Raw genomic sequence first — 18,614 nt, 5'->3', positions numbered from 1 at the left:
ATGAAAAAATTATATGTTACTTCCCGATCCCTGCTGTCAGGGTTCTCCTGGTTCTCAGCCTACTCTTTAATAGGACCTCAACCTGCTATGTAATTCTCACCACACCCTCTTCTCTCCCTCTGATCAATTACACTTAACCTTTTGTTTATATATAATAGAAGTATTTATTTCATGTGCATGCATTTACTATATGCCCAACATAGCTGTCTCAGTCATGTAGCTAGTGCCTGGAGGGCAGGTGCATCATGCCTTTCTCCATCTCGAACTTGGCACAGTGCCATGAGAAAGCAGTGTATCTGAGAGGAGATAATGATTGGAATTGCTTTGGTTCAGAAGGAGCAAACACACAAGCTACAGCCAATAGAAAGGTCTGAGAGTACTTCATTCCCTATCAAAAATCTACTTCACTGCATTATTCAGCTGGCTTTATCTCCAGAATCACGGTCATTCCAGGTCCACCCAGCACCACAATGTACTGGTAGACTTTGAGCCAAGAGGCTGGAACTGTTAAGATTGAGGGACATCTTAGATGTGATATGGAAAGGGATTCAAAGGAAGGCCAAGTGAGAGATCTCGTAGGCTTTTTCCCCCCAAGATACAAAGAGTCAGTAGTATGTAGAAACTCTTACGGGGTTTTGGTTTCCCCAACCAGATCATGACTGATACATCATCTGTAAATACCTTCCTTACCTGTTGACATGTCTATTGTCTATATCCCGCCCATCCACCATAAATAGAATGTAAGCTCCATGGGGGCAAAGCCTTTGCTTTGCTCACTGTCTTCTCCGCTACACTCAGAGCAGTGCCTGGCACATACTAGGCGCTCAGTAAGTCACCCTTGAATGGACTCCAGCATTGCAACAGGAGGACACTGCCAGCGTCCAGGCAATAGGTGGGGGCTGCTGCAGGGAAAGTGATGACTGCATGGGTGCAAAGGGGGTGAGAATAAGGACTGAAGTTTATTGGGACGAGGGTGCTAGCCACTGCAGTGACAAAATGACAGTGAGCTGCTCAGCCAATTTTTGGGGTGGGAGCAGTAAGCCCTGACCAAGTCCAACCAGTGTCCTCAGACCTCTGTGCTATCTCACACTTCTGGATTGGATACCATAGAGTCCCTGGGCTCTGATCAGAGTCCTGGGGAGCTGTGCAAATGGCCCAGGGGACTATCCACCGCTGACATCTCCTCTGCTGCTTACTTTGGAGCCCCGCAAAGCCTCTGTTGTGGTGCGGAGTGGCACAGCTTGCATTTGAACTTGCACCTTCTCCTGATGCTTAAAATCTATGCATCTGGCTCATTGTTCTAGAATTTATAACCTCAAGTCTACATAGACATTCCTGTAACCCTTGATGTCCTTAAACTTGTTGCTCCTCAGATTCGCTTGGATCTGCCTTTGGCCACTCTTGAAGGGGACAGTCTCCAGTGTGATGCTGGCCCTGTGTTGAGGTTTGAGGACTCCAATGCTGTAGCAGAGAAAAGAGAATGTTAGAAGACCATGGGCATCATGAGAACCCCAAAGCTCTTTTCCACTGAGCAACCAGGGCTTTCCTTTCGTGGTGTTCTCAGAGACTGGCCTCGGTGCCCGTCAACAGAAAGAAGGCTCGTGAAAGGATAGGATGGGGGCAAAGGCCGCACGCTGCCAGCACTCACAGGACTCTCTGCTGTTTCTTGAAGAGCCCGCTTCCTTCCACAGTTAGCACACAGTCTTCCACGTGCTCTGAGAGGGGGTTTGAAAACAGCACCTGGATGGAGAGTGGCTGGTTCACAACGGCAGCTCCTAAAACCTAAACAGAGAGATCCAGAGGAGAAGAATGGAGCAGAAGATTAATCTCATTCCCCAATTCACCAAACATTTACAGAGGGCATTGCTCTTCAGATCTATTTCCTGAAGAGCTGGACTTCTGTGGCCCATGTTTTTCCAGCTATGGTTTAAAACCAACTCGATGGGTTATCATTAATGTTTTTTAAAAATGAAATAGAAGAAACATGAGATAGTTATGTAAAACTGTGCTTCATTTATACATTCATAGATGTTTGTATAAAATATTTTATATCCCTCAACCCAGCATATGGAAAAGTCGGATAAATTGGAGCCTCTAGTGATGTTTCCTCTGCTCCAAGGATTTCCTCCAAGTGTAAAATAATCCCGAAGGATTCTCATGCATAATTTGAATGGATAGAATCTTCTTTGGCACTTTCTTACTGCAAGTCCACTCCATCCCATTTCTCCCTCTTAACATAACGGGCTCATTTCCTTTCGCCCCATTGTGTGAGTGAAGAGCAATGGAACATTCAAGACTGTAGAGAGATGGAAGTAGCCTCAGGAAACCTGGAGGCACTTTTGGAAACCCTCCCTAAAACAAGACTCCAGTGGCTGGGTTGGCCAGATGCTCCCCACCAGGGGGCACCACAGGCTCGCTTGGTAGGGTCTAGGAGTTTGCTTGGCCTGGGGAGACAGCACTGAAGAAACCCATGAAGTCTTCCCATTCAGAGGACCACAGAACGTCACAGCAGGCGGTGTCCTCAGAGGCCAGCTAGTCTAATCCTCTCATCTGACAGTTCAAGAAGCAGAGGCCCAGGGACTTGTTCAAGAATGCACAGCCAAGAAATGGCAAATCACACCTGAGCTGACCTCAGGCAGTGCTTTTCTTCCCACTCAGCTTCCTCCCATTTGAGCTCATAGTTCCTCATGTTGACCCCAGGGAAGGCCAACAGTGGGAGGTGGCACAAGAGCGGGATCTCTTCCCGTCCTCTCCATGGCACCTGCTCAAGGTCCACCCATAAGGACTTTGATGGTGCAAGAGGATGGACACCTTGTCCAATGTTTTCAGATGAATCTCATGTTCCCGATAGGGAGGTACCTGGGGACACCAGACGAGGAAGTGGAAAAGAGGGGCTGCTTTCCTGAACAGACTCTCAGAGGGCTGCACTCCCCACAACCCCACGCCAGATCCCCAGGAGCCCCCAGGCCACTTACATTAATTATGATGGCTGGATAGGCTAAAGTGATGATCTTGTCCACCAGGATCTTTTCCGGACTGCTCTTCTCTTCACCCAGGGCACTGATGCGGATTAGCTTGTCTGTTGACAGGTACCGGCTATACTGGGAATAGGGAATTCTACAGGAATGGGTCTTTGCTAGGGAGAAAACAAAAAGATGAGGTGAAAGTAGCTGGGAAAATCAGCTAGGCCTGGGTTGGATCTGGGGAACCCTTCTTTGGAGAAGAGAGGACCAACATGTACTAAGCCCCAGTAAAGCAGGTACTAAGTTTTCAGGTGGAGAGGCTGAGGTTAAGAGAGGTAAAATGGTTTCCCCAAAGTCATTCTCCTGGTGAATGGATGAGCTGAGGTTCTAACCAAGTTCTGGATGTCTCCAAAGCTCAGGCTTCCCCTACTAAACCAGGCTCCCTTCCTTGAAGTAGTAAAGGGAGGGGAGGAGGAGGAGGAAGAGAAAGGAGAAAAGGATGGGGGGAGAAGGAATCTGTGCCAAAGGGGACATTAAGGAAGACTAGTGTCACAGAGATCTGTCCCCAGAACCTTGTGGTCTGGCTTGTCCCCACTGGCATTTCCATAATGCACTCTGTGTACACAGACTGTCCCCATGCCCAGACCCAGAGCCCATACCTTCTTCAGGAGAGAGTGTGATAAAGGCTGTGTCCTGCCAGAAAGGGGGCAGGGGGCTGCCATCATGCAGCAGGGACTGGGCACTCAGGTTCACTTTGAGGTCCTTGAACTGGAGTGACATGTTGAGAGCCAGCAGGACAAAGCTTATGTCCTGGCCCATGTGGGGCGGGTCGAGCAGCTGGAATTTCAAGGAGACCTGGACAATATCACTGGGCCGAAGGGAAGGTGTGTGCAGCCTCCAAAGGCCGTCCCCGCTCCGTGGCTCAGGTGTGGAATGTTGTGAGTCTGCTTGGTGGGGGTCTTCAGACCTTCCAGCCTTCAGCTTCTGAAGAGCCTTCAGGAACACCTCCCTCTCCTGGGGGGAACCTGGAAGGGCAGAGACAGCATTGGCTGTGGGCCAGATTGACCCAGGGAGGTAAGCCTTGGCCAAACACTGTAGGGCTGTTAAAACCTTCATTTCCAACAACAGACATTCCCTACCATTCAACAGGTGCTTTCTTTTTTTTTTTTTTTAGATTTTATTTATTTACATGAGACAGAGCACACGAGCACACACGAGAGGGGTAGGGGCAGAGGGAGAGGCAGGCTCTCCACTGAGCAAGGAGCCTGATGCTCCCCAGTGGAGATAGGGAGGGCCCTTTGGACCTTCTCTTTGGTGCCACAAAAGGCCTAGAACTATTTTTTTTTTAAATCACTAGCACTGGGCACCTGGGTGACTCAGGTGGTTGCGCGACTGCCTTCAGCTCAGGTCATGATCCCGGGGTTCTGGGATCGAGTCCCACATCAGGCTCCCTGTTCAGCGGGAAGCCTGCTTCTCCCTCTGCCTGCCGCTCCCCCTGCTTGTGCTCTCTCTCTCTGTCCAATAAATGGGTAAAATCTTTAAAAAATAAAATAAATCACTAGCACTTTTTTATTTGTTTATTTACTTACCTTTTGACTCCCTTTACCCATTTCTCCCATCCCATCCCCCTGCCTCTGGTATCCACCAATCTGTATTCTGTATCTATGAACTTGGTTTCTTTTCTTTTCTTTTCTTTTTTTTTTAGATTCCACATATTAGAGAGGAAATCATACAGTATTTTTCTCTGTCTGACTTATTTCACTTAGCATAATGCCCTCAAGGTCCATCCATATTGTCGCAAATGGCAAGATTTCGTTGTTTTTTTGTGATTGAATAATATTCCATGGTGTATATATATATATACACAACATTTTATTTATCCATTCATCCATCAGTGGACACTTGGGCTGTTTCCGTAGCTCGGCTATTGTAAACAATGCTGCAATGAACATGGGGGTGCACATATCTTTTCAAGTTAGTGTTTTAGTTTTCTTCAGAGAAATACTCAAATGTGCAATTGCTGGGTCATATGGTAGTTCTATGTTTAATTTTTTGAGGAACCTCCATACTGTTTTCCACAGTGGCTGCACCAGTTTGCCTTCCTACCAACAGTGCACGAGGGTTCCCCTTTCTCCACATTCTCGCCAGTAACAACAAAATAATCCATATATAGATGAGTAAAATGGGGCTCAGAGAGGTCCTGTCATTTGTCCAAGTCCCACAACTTGCAAGGTGCAGAATCCGGGTGGAAGCCAAATCTACCCAACATGAAAATCTGTGCTCATGGTCATGGGACTCTATTCTGCCTTCCCCATGGGAAAGATAAAGGCCCACAAATGGGGAAGAGTAAGGCTCTTAAAGACAGCAGCATGGTGTGATTTCCTGTTCCAGAACCAAATGATTGATCAGGTGTAGACTAAGTCCTGGAAATGAAAGTGAGAAGCCGAAAGAAGAAAGGAAGGAAGGAAGGAAGGAAAGAAGGAAGGAAGGAAGGAAGGAGGAAGAAAGAAAAGAAAGAAAGAAAGAAAGAAAGAAAGAAAGAAAGAAAGAAAGAAAGAAAGAAAGAAAGAAAGAAAAGAAAGAAAGAAAGAAAGAAGAAAGAAAGAAAAAGAAAGAAAGAAAGAAAATAAAGTAAAATAAAATTCAAGCAAGCTGAATTCCCAGAGAGGCCTGGCTTCAGTCCTGGGAGGTACCGTGGCAGGAATACTCACCCATGCTTCCCTAATAATCCTAGTAGATGTGTTCACCTAGCACTCACTGCCCCCAGTGTCTGTCCCCACCCCTTCAGTCTGCCCCCACATCCTCCCCAGGCAGAGGCACTTTTTATCCCCTTGCTCTGGGGGTTATTCTAAGCCTGGTTCCAGGCAGAAGAGGATCTCAAGGCATCTGCTTCAGCAAGAGTGGGCCCAGGGAGATATGAATTAGATTTAGCTCACCTGTGGTCTGCTCTACCCCCAGATCCTGTTAGGCTGAGTGGGAGGAGAGCAAATACTGCCCGACTGAGCAGCACCCTCAGGCCCACAGGAATATAGCTACAAACCCCCCAAAATACAGTGGAACCCCATGGACCTCTAGCAAATGCTGTCAATGCCCCCCCACATCCCCTTAGCGCTCGCCAGTTCAGTGCCCACATGCCCTACTTCCAAATTCTAGCACCTTCCACTCTGTTGAGGCTTTCTTCACTACCAGAGCTGCCTTAGCCTATGTGTGGAGCAGGCCGAAAGTGCTAGGGACTTGATACCCCAAGGAGAAGGCCTCAATCCCTGACTGACAGGAGTTGGTGGATAAATAGCCTAGCCCCCTTGCCTGTTGGGTAGGATAAATCTGTGGTGGTGTTCTACACTTGATACTGAATCCCTGATAGGGTTGCCAGATTTAGCAAATAAAAATACAGGGCCATGTAAATTGAGTTTCAGATTAACAACAAATAATTTGGGACATGGTTAGATGAAAGAATTACTCATCCTGTATTTTCCCTGGCAACCCCACTCACAGAGCTCCCCAGCAGGAGCTGAGCTCCAGCTGCCTGTGCTGCTAACGGGCTTGACGAGGCACCCTGTGTTGGCCTCCTCCGCTCCCCTGTCTCACTTGCTCACTCTCCTTCCTTCCACTAGTTCCTGGATGGCCTCACAGATCAACCACTTGTACTTGAATCCTTGCCTCAGGACCTGTTCTGGGCACCCCACCAAGATAACCCCAGAGTGGATGGAGGTGAAGGGGATGACGAGCAGCATCCTGGGCTGTGTTCAATGCTTGCCTCTCACTGTGTAAAACCCCTTCCTAGGCTCAGATTCTGGAGCTTCTCTGTGGGTCCCAAAGGCCCACATAGACAAACCACGGATACCTACTCCCCAGCACTCCCAGCAACTGCTCAGCTACCTGCCACTCCCCTATTTTCCTGATTCACTCTTGCTCAGCTCCTGCCGCTCACTCAGCTTCTGGCCCTCATAGACTGTATATTTTCACTTGGCTCCCTTGTGGTTGAACCGAGTGGTTGGTGTTTCTCAAATTTTGGGAATTAGTTCATGCCTGACTACTTTAATTGCCTATTCACCCCTGCTGACTTGAGTAAGAAGCCCCTGCCAGGTACCCCCCCGCCCCCCTCAGACCCATCCTCTGCAGGGGATAGGTGTTGGAGTAAACATTCGGCCTTATATTAGCCGTGGTGCTGGTTAGTGGTCTGGATTGTCCTCCAAATACTCAATAAAACAAAGTTAATTAGACAATATGTCAAATGAAATTCATTAAATTAATAGGATAGGGTTTACTAAATCCCCTCCCATCTTGAGAAGGAGGCTAACTTTTCAGGAAGGCAGAGGGAAGGACTCACATACTATTGATGGGATGCCTGTCAGTGGCCCTATGGTCAATGTGACCGTCTTGTGGAGGTTGCTCACTGGCCTGTGGGATGTGGGGTGGCGGTGGGCACAAGCAAGTGAGGCAGTGGGAACATCTCAACTGGGACCTTAAAACTGAGGAGACAGTGGACCTGGGTTCTGTCCCTCAGATTCTGTCTGGTTCCCTAGCTGGCTGGGAGGGTGTCCCCAGGACTTGGTCTCCGGCAGGGGCTGGCTCCGTCATACCTTCTATGTATTTGTAGTTCTCCGTGATGTCATCTCGCTCATCACTTTGAATGCCCTTGGTGCTGATAAAATTGCCAACCGTATTCGTGTCCCGGTGAATTTTCTGCTCCTTCCCTCTGTAGACAAGCCAGGACATGCAGTCAGCATTCACCATGGAGAAGGCAAAGGCTGTGTCATAGTTCAGCTCCACCTCTCCCTCTTTGATGGCTCTGACCGAGGCAGGGCCACAGCAGTAGAGGCCTGAGGAGAACAGAAGAGCCATGATGGGCCGTTGCTGCGGGGTCAGGCAGGGGCAAGGGCGGTGTCTGTGGGAGTGGGTTCCGCCTTCCGGACAGCCTCACCGTTGCTCGTCTCCTGAGGTGTGGCATCCAGCACCTGCCAGCCTCCATATCCAGGAGGGAGATCCTTTCGGGCCATCCAGCATTCATTCCACACGTGAAAGTTCCTAAAGGAGAAGCCAGAGGAGTCAGTGTCAAATGAAGCTAAGGGAGAGCTTGTAGTGCTTGTGTTCTTTGCAGAGCAAGGCAGGGGATGGTGGGCAAATGGCCCGCTAAGTAGAAAGACAGATTTAGTGCACCCTAGGCCTTCAAACCTCCGTGGGGGAGTGGTAGCAGCTCTTCCTCCTGTGTGAGCCTCGACTTGCTCAGAAAATAGCTTTCTTCTGTGAATAGAGAGTGAAGGCTTCTAGAACTAACTGAAGTTAAAAATCTCTCTCTCACTCCCTCCAAAACGTCCTCATGGCCCTTTCCTGTGTGTGCTGCTGACTCACAGGGCCAGTCATGGTGTGTCTGGGGGTGAGGCTTCAGGCCCGCCTGTGGCCAGAGCTGCAGGCTGATATTAAATGAAGGAGATGACAAAGAGGGAAACCTCACCCGGGGGAGAAAGCTCTTGGGATGTGAGGATCCTAAACTCAGAATCGGTTTTGTGTTCAGCTGTGTCTCAGCCTTTGAGTTGGGGATCCAGAGCCCTGGGACTGGTGAAAGTGAGGGGGGCATGAGAGGGCAGCACGCTCGTGGGCGCAGGCCTGACCCGCTCTCTGCTGAAGGGGTTTGCCCTGGAAAGAGACGGAGAGGTTGTCTCTCACCAGACACTGTCCTTCTTCTTGTTCTCCAAGATCCTGCCCGTGCTGTCATAATGCTCATCTATGATCAGGTTTCCATCTGTGTCGTGGCCAGAGTCAAAGTTGGTGATCACACGGGTGGGGATCCCCAGGCATCTCATCACTGCAGAAAGACCAAAAAAAATCTCCTATGGGCTGTGGATTCAGGAATCCTACGGATTCCCTGGGCCCAGGGGAACCATTCATTTGGCACTTGCAGGACGGGTCAGGAGCTGTCTGCGGCTATGGGTTGAGGATGTTGCCAACCTCTCTCCCCACCTTCCTGAGCTCCTCTCTGGGGCTCATGGAAGAGACTCCGGGCAAAGGTTGGGCTTCTGGTTGCTCGGACAAACAATGCCAAGGCCAAGCAAGTTGTGAGTTCTCCTGCCTGCAAGCAGCAGGGGACAGGCACACCCCCTTTGGCAAGACTCAGTGGCCTGACTCAGTCTCACTTCTCTCTTGGCCGTGAATCTCCATCTTCAAGCCAAATAGCTAGAATTTTGGCTCAGACCATCAAATTCTTAGACAAAGAGGTCTGTGGCTTGGACTCCCCCTTCCCCATGGGTGTATTGTCTTGGAAACTTATCAAGGAAAGCATCACAAAGGAAGGCAGAAAAGGATGGAAACTGTAACAAAAGCTTAGAAAAGTGAGAGTTTGTACCTGGTAGAGAAATTCTAGAAAGGAGGTACACCCTTGCTTTTATTCCTGAGGAGGTATCTTCCCTTTGCCAGCCAACTTCTTTTCTTTGTCCCCTGCCATATTTCCCCCCTTCTGCACTCTTTACGTACAGCAATATCCCCCAGCCTGTCCTACCACCAATGCTCTGGGGACCCTCCCACTTCAAGTCCAGCATTGGCAGGTCACCCCATTCAATAATAATATAATAAAAATAATTCAATAATAATAATACCCACCAGGCATGTTGCTAATTTATCCTCAGGACAACTCTACATGGAAGCTGCTATTATTATCCTCATGTTAAAAGATTAAGAATCAGAGGCTAAGAAAAGTTGGCAACCTTGACCAAAGTCACACAGTTGGGAAGTTGCAGACCTATCACTCAAATCCTGATTTCACTGTTGAGCTCGTACTCAATTCTGAGCCCCCCTCCCAGTATTATGCACACAGTTCAGCGCTCTAGTGTTTTCATCTTATTAAACACATCAAGCATTTTCCTATGTGATCAAATATTGGCACAAATCCTCTCCAGGTCAGGGTGGGGACACATCTCTGGATACAGCTTGGAATGGAGAGGAGAGAAGCCCAGAGGGGAACCTGGAGCTCTCTTGGAGTGGCAGGTCTGTGCAGGGCCAAGGAATGAGGGCAGGGAGTGAGGAGAGCTGACAAGTGAATTGTGGGTGGAGGTAACACAGGACAGCCTCAGAGGGGAGGGTGAAGTTTAGAAAAGCTGCCACTAAAGGAACATGAGACAGGAGTAAGGCAAGAGCATTCAGGTGACTCAGGAGCATTGCACTGAACATATTTATGCTAAGATTACAGTCAGGAGGGTGGGTACCACTTATGATAATAAGAGAAGGCACGCCAAGGAGGGTGGGCAGGGAGAGCAGGAAGCAAGCCTCCGAAATGCACCCTGACTGATGAATTCATAAACAGCCACTTGGAGTGTCAGTGATGGTATCGGCTCCTACTCAACAAGGCTGGATGGACCTTTCCCACCTGAACACAGGTCATTATTCTCACAGCACTCTGAAGTTCTCTAGTAGACATAGGACACGGCTTGTAATGATTTGTTTGCTAGTTGGCCCTCCTGAGGGCAGGGATTGTATAATATTCATCTTTACCATTATACAGCCATTAGCAACACAGAGCCAGACCTGTTTTGCAGAAATTTGGTGCCTCGTTGCTAGATGGGTGAATGAGTGTCTCATGAATCTTTTGCCCGTTCCGGTGATTTCTGACTTGACACACAGCACTATCGTAATGACTGGGCTATGGTTTGGGTATCAAGCTTGACTGTCAGTAGAGCATAAGCTTTGAGTGGTGATGGATTTGCCCTGATCCATTCCCACTCATTCCTCTTCCTGGCTTGTGAGAGGCCTGGGATGGGGAACAACAGCTTGTCCCAGTGAGGCTACGGTGGGGCTAGAATGGTTGTTTACATGGGGAGTGAGGCCTCCCTTAGCTTCCACATCACACGATGGGAGCTAACAGTGCTCAGATCTGCATGCAGTCATACACATCTATTTTTCCTGGGCTCTTGCTCCCTCTGTCCTGCTTACTCTGTCCTCCCGCAAAGAGCTCATCCTGTCTCATGGACTCATCTCTCCCTGTGTGCCCACAACTCCTGAATTTGAATCTTGAGCCTGTATGGAGACCTCGCTGCTTCTAAACACATCCCCAGTTGCACTTATCCTCCTTGCCAGCTGACGACATCATGCCGGGCACGGTGCTAAGCACTGCACAGGCATGATCTCATTAAATCATCTCCACAACCCTGGGGTTATCACCACTTTAAAGAGGAGAAACCTGAAGCTTAGAGAGGTTGAGGTCACATGGCAGAAAGAGGAGAGCCAGGGCAGGATTTAAGCCCACGTTTCTCTGATCTCAAAGCATCCCCATGCTTCTAGCGACAAGCCACACCACTGCTGCAACTTCGCTAGGCATCCCGGCAGCACCTCATTCTCAGTGCACCGTTCTCTGTGAAGTTTTCACTGCCTACTTCACGCCACACTGGCCTCCCTTCCCATGCTCTCACCTGTGCCGCATATTTTATCACTGGATGGAACTCTCTGGGATCTCCTGCATTTGACTTATCTTGTCAGCCAGATCACAAATCCGCCTAGAGTAGGACTCATAGAGGACATTTTTCTTGCATTTCTTTGTTTCCAGCACAGTGCTGGGCACAGAGTAGATGCTCATTAAATTTATGTTGACATGAGTTGTCTTTAACCTGTGGATAAGATTTCTGCAGACTATCAGTCCTAGTGAGTCACAGTTTGACCTGAGATTCAGATGACTCTTATGGTGATAATTTTGTGGGAGCTGAGTCCTCCGTAAAAAGGAGGTGTGTGTGTTTGTGTGTGCACCCACGTGCATGCACACTGACACAGTGACACTTAGACAAAGGTGGACAAGATATCTGAATTGGGAAAGGGCTGCAGGGTTCCCAAGGTAGATACCACACCACACTCCCAGCATGAATTACTATGCCTCTTCTCTCAGCCATTCAGCACTCATTCAGTGATACGTATCAAGCCCCTGAGATTAACCAGGCAATGGGTTAGACGCATACACAAAAATGAAAGACATTCCTGTCCTCAAGGAGCACAGCTCATTTTTGACTGGTGAGGGACATCATCCCAGTGGTGTATTAAAACATGGAGTCTGTCTCAGGACTGGCTGCAAAGCTTCTCACCAGTTCTTTTCCCTCCACTGCTCCCCTACTACCTCTTCATGTGGAAATGTGGCTCCCATTTAAAAGAGAATTCAGTGGAAAGTTAGAGTTCCATTTGTTGAAATTTGTTTGGTCAGCTTTGCTGCCACACTTCCGTGGTTTATACTGAAGAATACAGTCAAAGCTTCAGCTAATAGAGTTGAAGTGATTGCATTTAAATGTGATGATATTTAGCATCTTTTAATTTCTCCCTGGACACATTAAGCTTCCAAATGGTAAAAGTATCTTCTGCTCCTATGCCTTTAATTGTTGCTTAAACCCAGATGGTTATATTGTCTTGACTTTTCAGATATACCTTCACAAGGTCATATTAGAACTGTTCTTGACTGTCTGCAATGGCAATGAATTTTAAAACTGCTCTAAAAAATAATGTCTACTATAGGGGCACCTGGATGCCTCAGTCGGGTAAGAGTCCGACTCTTGATTTCAATGTAGGTCATGATATCAGAGATCGAGCCCCACATCAGGCACCACACCGAGCGTAGAGCCTGCTTAAGATTCTTTCTCTCTCTCTCTCTCCCTCTGTCCCTCTCCCTACTCACACATTCTCTCTCTCTCAAAAAAAAATTGTCTACTTAAATTACCAGGCATGTAAAGAAGCAGAAAAATATGACTCATAACCAGGAAAAATGTCAATCAATAGAACTAGATCTAGAAATGACAGAGATGATAGAATTAACTGACAAGGACCTTAAAACAGCTATTTTAAATATTATAAATATGCTCAAGAGGAGGTAAAGGAAAACATGAACATAAGAAGTGAAATGGAAGATAGAAAGATGATTTCATGGAACTTATAAAGATGAAAAATACAATATATAAAACAAAAAAATTTTGGACAAAACATTGCGCTATAACAATATACTCTTTCTTCTGTAAGAGCACTTTCAGAGACAATGTTACATATTAAATACATCAAAATGTTTCCCTATCATGGGGGGAGGTGAATAGGAACAGGTTATAAGACAAAAGGGAGGAAACACCAATTAGTTAATTAATTTTTTAAAAAGGGGCCTGAAGCAGACCTGTTATGATAAATATTATGAAATGAGGAATATGATTAATTTAACCCTAAACACTCCATGGAACAGAGAAAGGAAATAATGTAAAAAAGGTGATGGAGATGATGGGGAACTGAATTGTAGGGGATGACTAGAAACACTTTGTGAGTGAGACCCAGCAAGACCTCTGGCGTCCAAAAGGCTGAGATTAAAACAGTATCAGTACGACTAAATGTAATAGCTAACATTTATGTAAAGCTAATCATGTGCCAGGTATTTTTCTAGGTGCCAGACATATATTAACCCACAACCTGGTAAGGGAACATTCCACACAATCCAAGATGTCTCATAAATCAATGGAGAATAATAGATTTGTGTTTGAGCCAAAGGTTGAGGCAAAATAATGCACCAGGACGTTGGCTGAGGTACCTTTTGTGAGAGCTAAAGGCTCAGTAAAAACAATGAGAATAAGAGTTGTATTCAAATGAAGATAATGAGGTACTTTATAGAGGCCACTACACAACTGAGTGAGAGGCAATCTTAGATGGGCATCTAGCCCAGGTGTGTTCAAAAAAGTTTTAAGCAGAGGATCATTGCAAGGCAAGGCATAAGAGGGGATCAAATATACAAAAGATATACACATGGGGTAGTTTTGGGTGAAGGGAGGAGGGCCCAGGCCCGAGCAACACAGCCTCCTCATTTCCCACCACCCTTCCCACCATGGCTCCTGGGCCCAGGTGTCTACAGAGGAGGGGATCATGCCCCATAGGCCTGCTCACAGTAAACATTCATGTCTTTCAAGTCATTGCTGCCCCCGCCCCCACCCAATGCAGCTGTGGGCAGGAACAGACCAGGCACCTTCCTAGGATGCCTGACTTTAAAACAAAAACAAAACCCCAACTTTATTGAGATATAATTCACATACCATAAAATTCACCCTTATAAAGTGTACAATTCAGGAGTTCCGGTCCAATATGGCGACGTAGGAAGACCCTGAACTCACCTCCTCCAGGCACGCCAAATCTACACCTATTTATAGAGCAATTCCTCTGAAGAAGAACTGAGGGCTGACTGAACAGCTTCTGCACAACAAAAGATAGACCACATGGAGAGTGCAAGAGAGAGGGAGACATGGTGATGAAGTTAACACCCACCCCAGCTCTGGGAACTGCAGTGAGGAGGGATAGTACTGGGGCACTGTGAGTTAGTCTGCCCTGGGACACAGAAAAAAAAGTGCAGTTTAAAAGGGCAAAGAGAACATAATTAAAAAAATAAATAATAAATAAAAGGGCAAGGAGAGTGTAAAGGAACCAGCCTTAGAACCCTGACAAATGGCCAGTGGAGGGGGGTATCTGCTGGAACTCTCTCCAGGTTCCTGGTCACAGGGAGTGGATGGCCAGAACAGAAAAAGCCTGATGACTAAGAGCTGTGGGTGGCCAGCCCGGAGTACAGAAAAGGTAGGCCAGAGATTTGTCTGAAATTCCCCAAATAACAGCCAACTAAATGGATGTCAAAGAAAAAGCCCGTTCGAAAATTATAAGTGTATCTTTGATGCATGCAAATTTTCCTTTTGGTGATTTTTCTTGAGGAAGTTGAAATTAATATGTTGATTTTAAAAAGGCCGTTCTGAACAGAAGCAGTGCTGCAGAGGGAAGAATGCATTTCTGAGTCAGACAAGAGTCACTTGATCACTTCAAGCCTCAGTTTTCTCATCTGTAAGATGATGGTAATGATATCTACTTTGCAGGTGGTCATGAGTGAAAGTGCCCAGTATTTGCCTGAAGCCTAGAGGATGCTGGGTAAATGGCAGCTGCTGGTGAGGTTTATGCATCAGTACAGCCTAGTGGTCACAGCCTGCCACACTTGGGACTGGCCCTGCTGCTCAATTTCCTTGTCTGCAAAGTGAAGATGATGATGATAGACCATACCTCACAAGGTCATTTGGGGGGATCAAACGAGGTGATCCTAGCTGTACTTACTAAACATTCACTGTAGCCAGAAGCTATTTATTCTTAGTACTCTCCATGTATGAATTCCCTCAATCCTTCCAATAACCCTATGAGGTAGGTACTATTACTTCCTCCATTATAAGTCTGGGGCACAACCTAAGTGACTTGCCCAAGGCTATTCAGCCAACTGATGGTAGTGCTGGCACTTGAACCCAAGCAGCCTACCTCCAGAGTCCACATGCCTCACCATTGTTCTAGGTTGTCAAGAGTTTAGCACAGTGCCTGGCACAAAAGAGATCCCCAGTAAATGACAGCTATTGTGAGTGTGAAATAATAGTACTAATAAATGTGCTTTGGCAGCTATATGGAGCTAAGGAATTTGATAAATCCTTAACTTCTGGTGGAGGAAAAAGGCTGGGTCTTACCCATCTTTGTATCCAAGAGTACTTAAAGCACCGTGCCTAGCTAGAATAAAGACTCAATAAGTGTGGCTGGATGAATAAATGAGTTTTTCAAACAGATATATTTATTAATATACACCATGCTGGCCCTTTTGGGGAAGGCTGCTGCTGCCTGAGCTACAGGTAGATCAAGCCACATTTGACCCACTTTGCCCAACCTTTTGCTTCCCAGGTCACTAAGGGGCCATGATTCTCAAAAACATTTTAATTGGCCTGCTCTCCTTGCATAATCTCCATTCACTGGCTGCACCCCTCTCATCATCCAGTTCCAGACAACCACACCCAAAACCCTGGTCCTCTCCCTCTCCACACACACACACCCAGCCCATTAGTCTCTAGGTTTTTCCATGCAGAGAAAAGTTCCCTCTCCATTATGCACAAGAATGATCCATTCTCTGCCTCCCAGTCCTGTGCCTGCTCCCTGGATGACTCAGACATCCCAGTTCACTCATGTCTCTGTGGCTCTGAGCATCAAAGCTGTTGAATTCCTGGTTTCCTGTCCCTGGGGAATCAAAGCCTCCAACTCAAGGCGAGGCTCTGCAGCAGCAGAGGAGGAAGAGCTCAGGACTTCTTCCTCATCAACCCATGTGAAGTCATCCTCTGTAGGTGTTGACAGAAACCTCCATGTACCCTTGGCCGGAGTCCTGGCGCTCGCTCCTCACAGCTGGAGGCGGAGAGGTCCCTAGGCTTCCTCCAAGAGCCCAGAGATGGGCTTAGCACACATGTGCACAGAGACTGCACCAGGTTTTGCCATATAGGGAATTTTGTTGTTGTTGTTGTTGTTGTTTTTCAAGATTTATTTATTTATCTCAGAGAGAGACAGAACACAGTGGGGAGGGGCAGAGGGAGAGGGAGAGAGAGACTCTTAAGCAGACTCCACGCTGAGCACAGAGCCTGACGTGGGGCTCAATCCCATGACCCTGAGATCACGACCTGACCCGAAACCAAGAGTTAAATGCTTAACCAACTGCGCCACCCAGGCGCCTTTGTCATATAGGGACTTTCTACATGAAAGGCTGAGCCTGCAATAAACACTAAGCTGGCCTCCCTGGGGTGGACTAGAGAGTCCTGTGAACAAAAGTTGTTATTTGGCCTCTTTCCCCAGCTAACAAGAATAAGAATTTCCTGACTGTGACCCAAGTCAAGTATACACATATGCATGCCTAGAGGCTGAGAGCTGGCCTAGGCATGGGGGGCAGGGTGAGGGTCAGGACCAGTAGCAAGTTGGGCCCTGGGTGAGGCAAAAGGCTTCCTCCTGCTATCTCTAATGTGTGACTCATTTCCAGGTGTCAGTTGTCTCAAGATTCACCACTCCCCCCTCTTTCTTCTGCTTGCCCTCTTGCCACCTACAAATCAACTTCCATCTGCTTTCTTTCTCCCATACATATTTTAAAATTTATTTTATTTTTTAATTTTTGAAAAGATTTATTTATTTATTTGAGAGAGAGAGAACAAGCACAGGAGCCTGAGCGGGGGTGGGGCCACGTGGAGGTTGGTGGCAAAAGGAGAGAGAGAGAATCTCAAACAGACTCCCTGCTGAGCCCTGAGAGACGTCTCTCAGGGCTCAGTCTCACGACCCCGGGATCATGACCTGAGCTGAAATCAAGAATCGGATGCTTGATTGACTGAGCCACCCAGGTGCCCCCACGCCCCATACATTTTTTTTTAGCTTTTCTTCTACTAGTGTAGCATCTACTCCCTATCTGAAAAACTGATCTCCCATTTTCCTCCATCACCTACCTCCCTATCCTGAGTCAGGCCTCTAGGCCTGCTGAACATGAGACAACTCCATATTCAAAGTCATTTTACTTCAACTGCCATCTTGCTCTGACCCCGTGGCCCACACCACCACTGTGAAGCACATTTCCCTTCCATGTCAAGACCACTCTACAGGCTCAGAAAGGGCACTAATCAGTTTGTAACTTTTCTAATTACTTGGCCTTTCATCTCATTCCCGTCTTGGACCAGACAGTTTCTAGCCAGGCTCTTAGGTTGTCCAAAATCAAAGGAAGAACAGGGAAGGGTACGATTTCTACCTCAGAACCATCCTCTAAGATAAGCTCAGACACATGAAGCCTGGAGCCAGTGATGAGGCAGTTTTACAGAAAGGGCTTCCTTCGAAATGTTCCCTGGTGGGACCTGTGCAAGCCTGGGACGAGAGTGGTTCAGAGGGCTACGACATGAGCCAGTACACTTTGGTTGTCTCCATGGGGCCCTTTCCGCTCCCTACCTGTGCACATGATGGCAGCAAAGACCCAGCACTGCCCGTAGCGCACCGGCTGGCAGCCTGTGGCATGCCACTGTTTCAGGATGGCCACGCTGCCCGTCCACTCCGCAGGGTTGATGCCGTCTAAGTAATTCTCACTCCAGTTTCCATTGAGCACCCCGTTGTCATCGTTGCTGTTGATCTGAAGAGAAACCATACATAGGCACATTAGAAGTGTCCTTTTCCTCAGCAAGATGTGATGTGTGGGCTGCCTCCCAAGGTCTGTGGGCCTGAGACACAACGGACTCTTTGATCTCATTTCACGTGGGAATTTCCAGACCTGCTAGGGAAGGGGTCGGGGTGGGAAGCCAGCCGTTCTGACTTGTCTCCACTGTTAATTAATTTATTATTCTATTTCTACCTACCCCCTGCAAAGCTAGAGCTCGGCTCTGCGAGCTCTTAAAAATACTTCAGAGCAAAGGAAATTTCAAAAAGACAAGACCATTTCCCAAACCAGAGCTACACTCAGCCTTCCCTAAAACATGCAATTTGGAATTAATTGAGGCGATGGCCCCCACCCAGCGAATTCAGAGCTCAGCTGAGAAAACCTGTTACCCAGATTTTTTCCCTAGTCACAGCCAAATTGGCCTTGCCAGAGGGCCCCTGCTCTTGACTCTTCATCCCTCCCATTGTAGGGGGCCACTGTGAGTCGGCACCCCTACCCCACACATGGCTTCCTTCCTCCCTCCCTAGACACACCTTGGGTGGGCAGAGCCAGAGCCCAGCTCACCATGGCACACACCACTCTGCTGATGTAGATGGGGCTTCCCCGCAGGGCACAGTCTGTGGCTGGGTCGTTCTGGAAGTTCAGGCTCTTGTCTAGCAGCTCCAGGCAGATGTCTATGATAGTCTCTTCAAACTACAAGGGGGGAGATG

General features: G+C 47.7%; 1 protein-coding gene across 1 annotated transcript in view; it reads right to left on the bottom strand.

Moving 5' to 3' along the window:
• Positions 1-1,250: 1,250 nt before the first annotated feature.
• TGM5 (transglutaminase 5) overlaps positions 1,251-18,614 on the bottom strand; it is a 29,548-nt gene continuing 12,184 nt past the window's right edge. The window contains exons 5-13 of the mRNA XM_036120054.2: positions 18,469-18,597; positions 17,703-17,880; positions 8,631-8,769; positions 7,888-7,991; positions 7,547-7,786; positions 3,623-3,988; positions 2,976-3,136; positions 1,649-1,782; positions 1,251-1,461 (exon numbers count right to left, since the gene is read on the bottom strand). Of these exons, the coding sequence (XP_035975947.1) occupies positions 1,308-1,461; positions 1,649-1,782; positions 2,976-3,136; positions 3,623-3,988; positions 7,547-7,786; positions 7,888-7,991; positions 8,631-8,769; positions 17,703-17,880; positions 18,469-18,597 (1,605 nt within the window). The 3' untranslated portion in view covers positions 1,251-1,307. The remainder of the gene's footprint in view (positions 1,462-1,648; positions 1,783-2,975; positions 3,137-3,622; positions 3,989-7,546; positions 7,787-7,887; positions 7,992-8,630; positions 8,770-17,702; positions 17,881-18,468; positions 18,598-18,614) is intronic.

This window comes from Halichoerus grypus, chromosome 8, assembly GCF_964656455.1.
Source record: "Halichoerus grypus chromosome 8, mHalGry1.hap1.1, whole genome shotgun sequence".
Lineage (NCBI taxonomy): Eukaryota > Metazoa > Chordata > Mammalia > Carnivora > Phocidae > Halichoerus > Halichoerus grypus.
The sequence above is the reverse complement of the archived record's forward strand: the minus strand, read 5'-3'. Positions and strand labels throughout refer to the sequence as shown.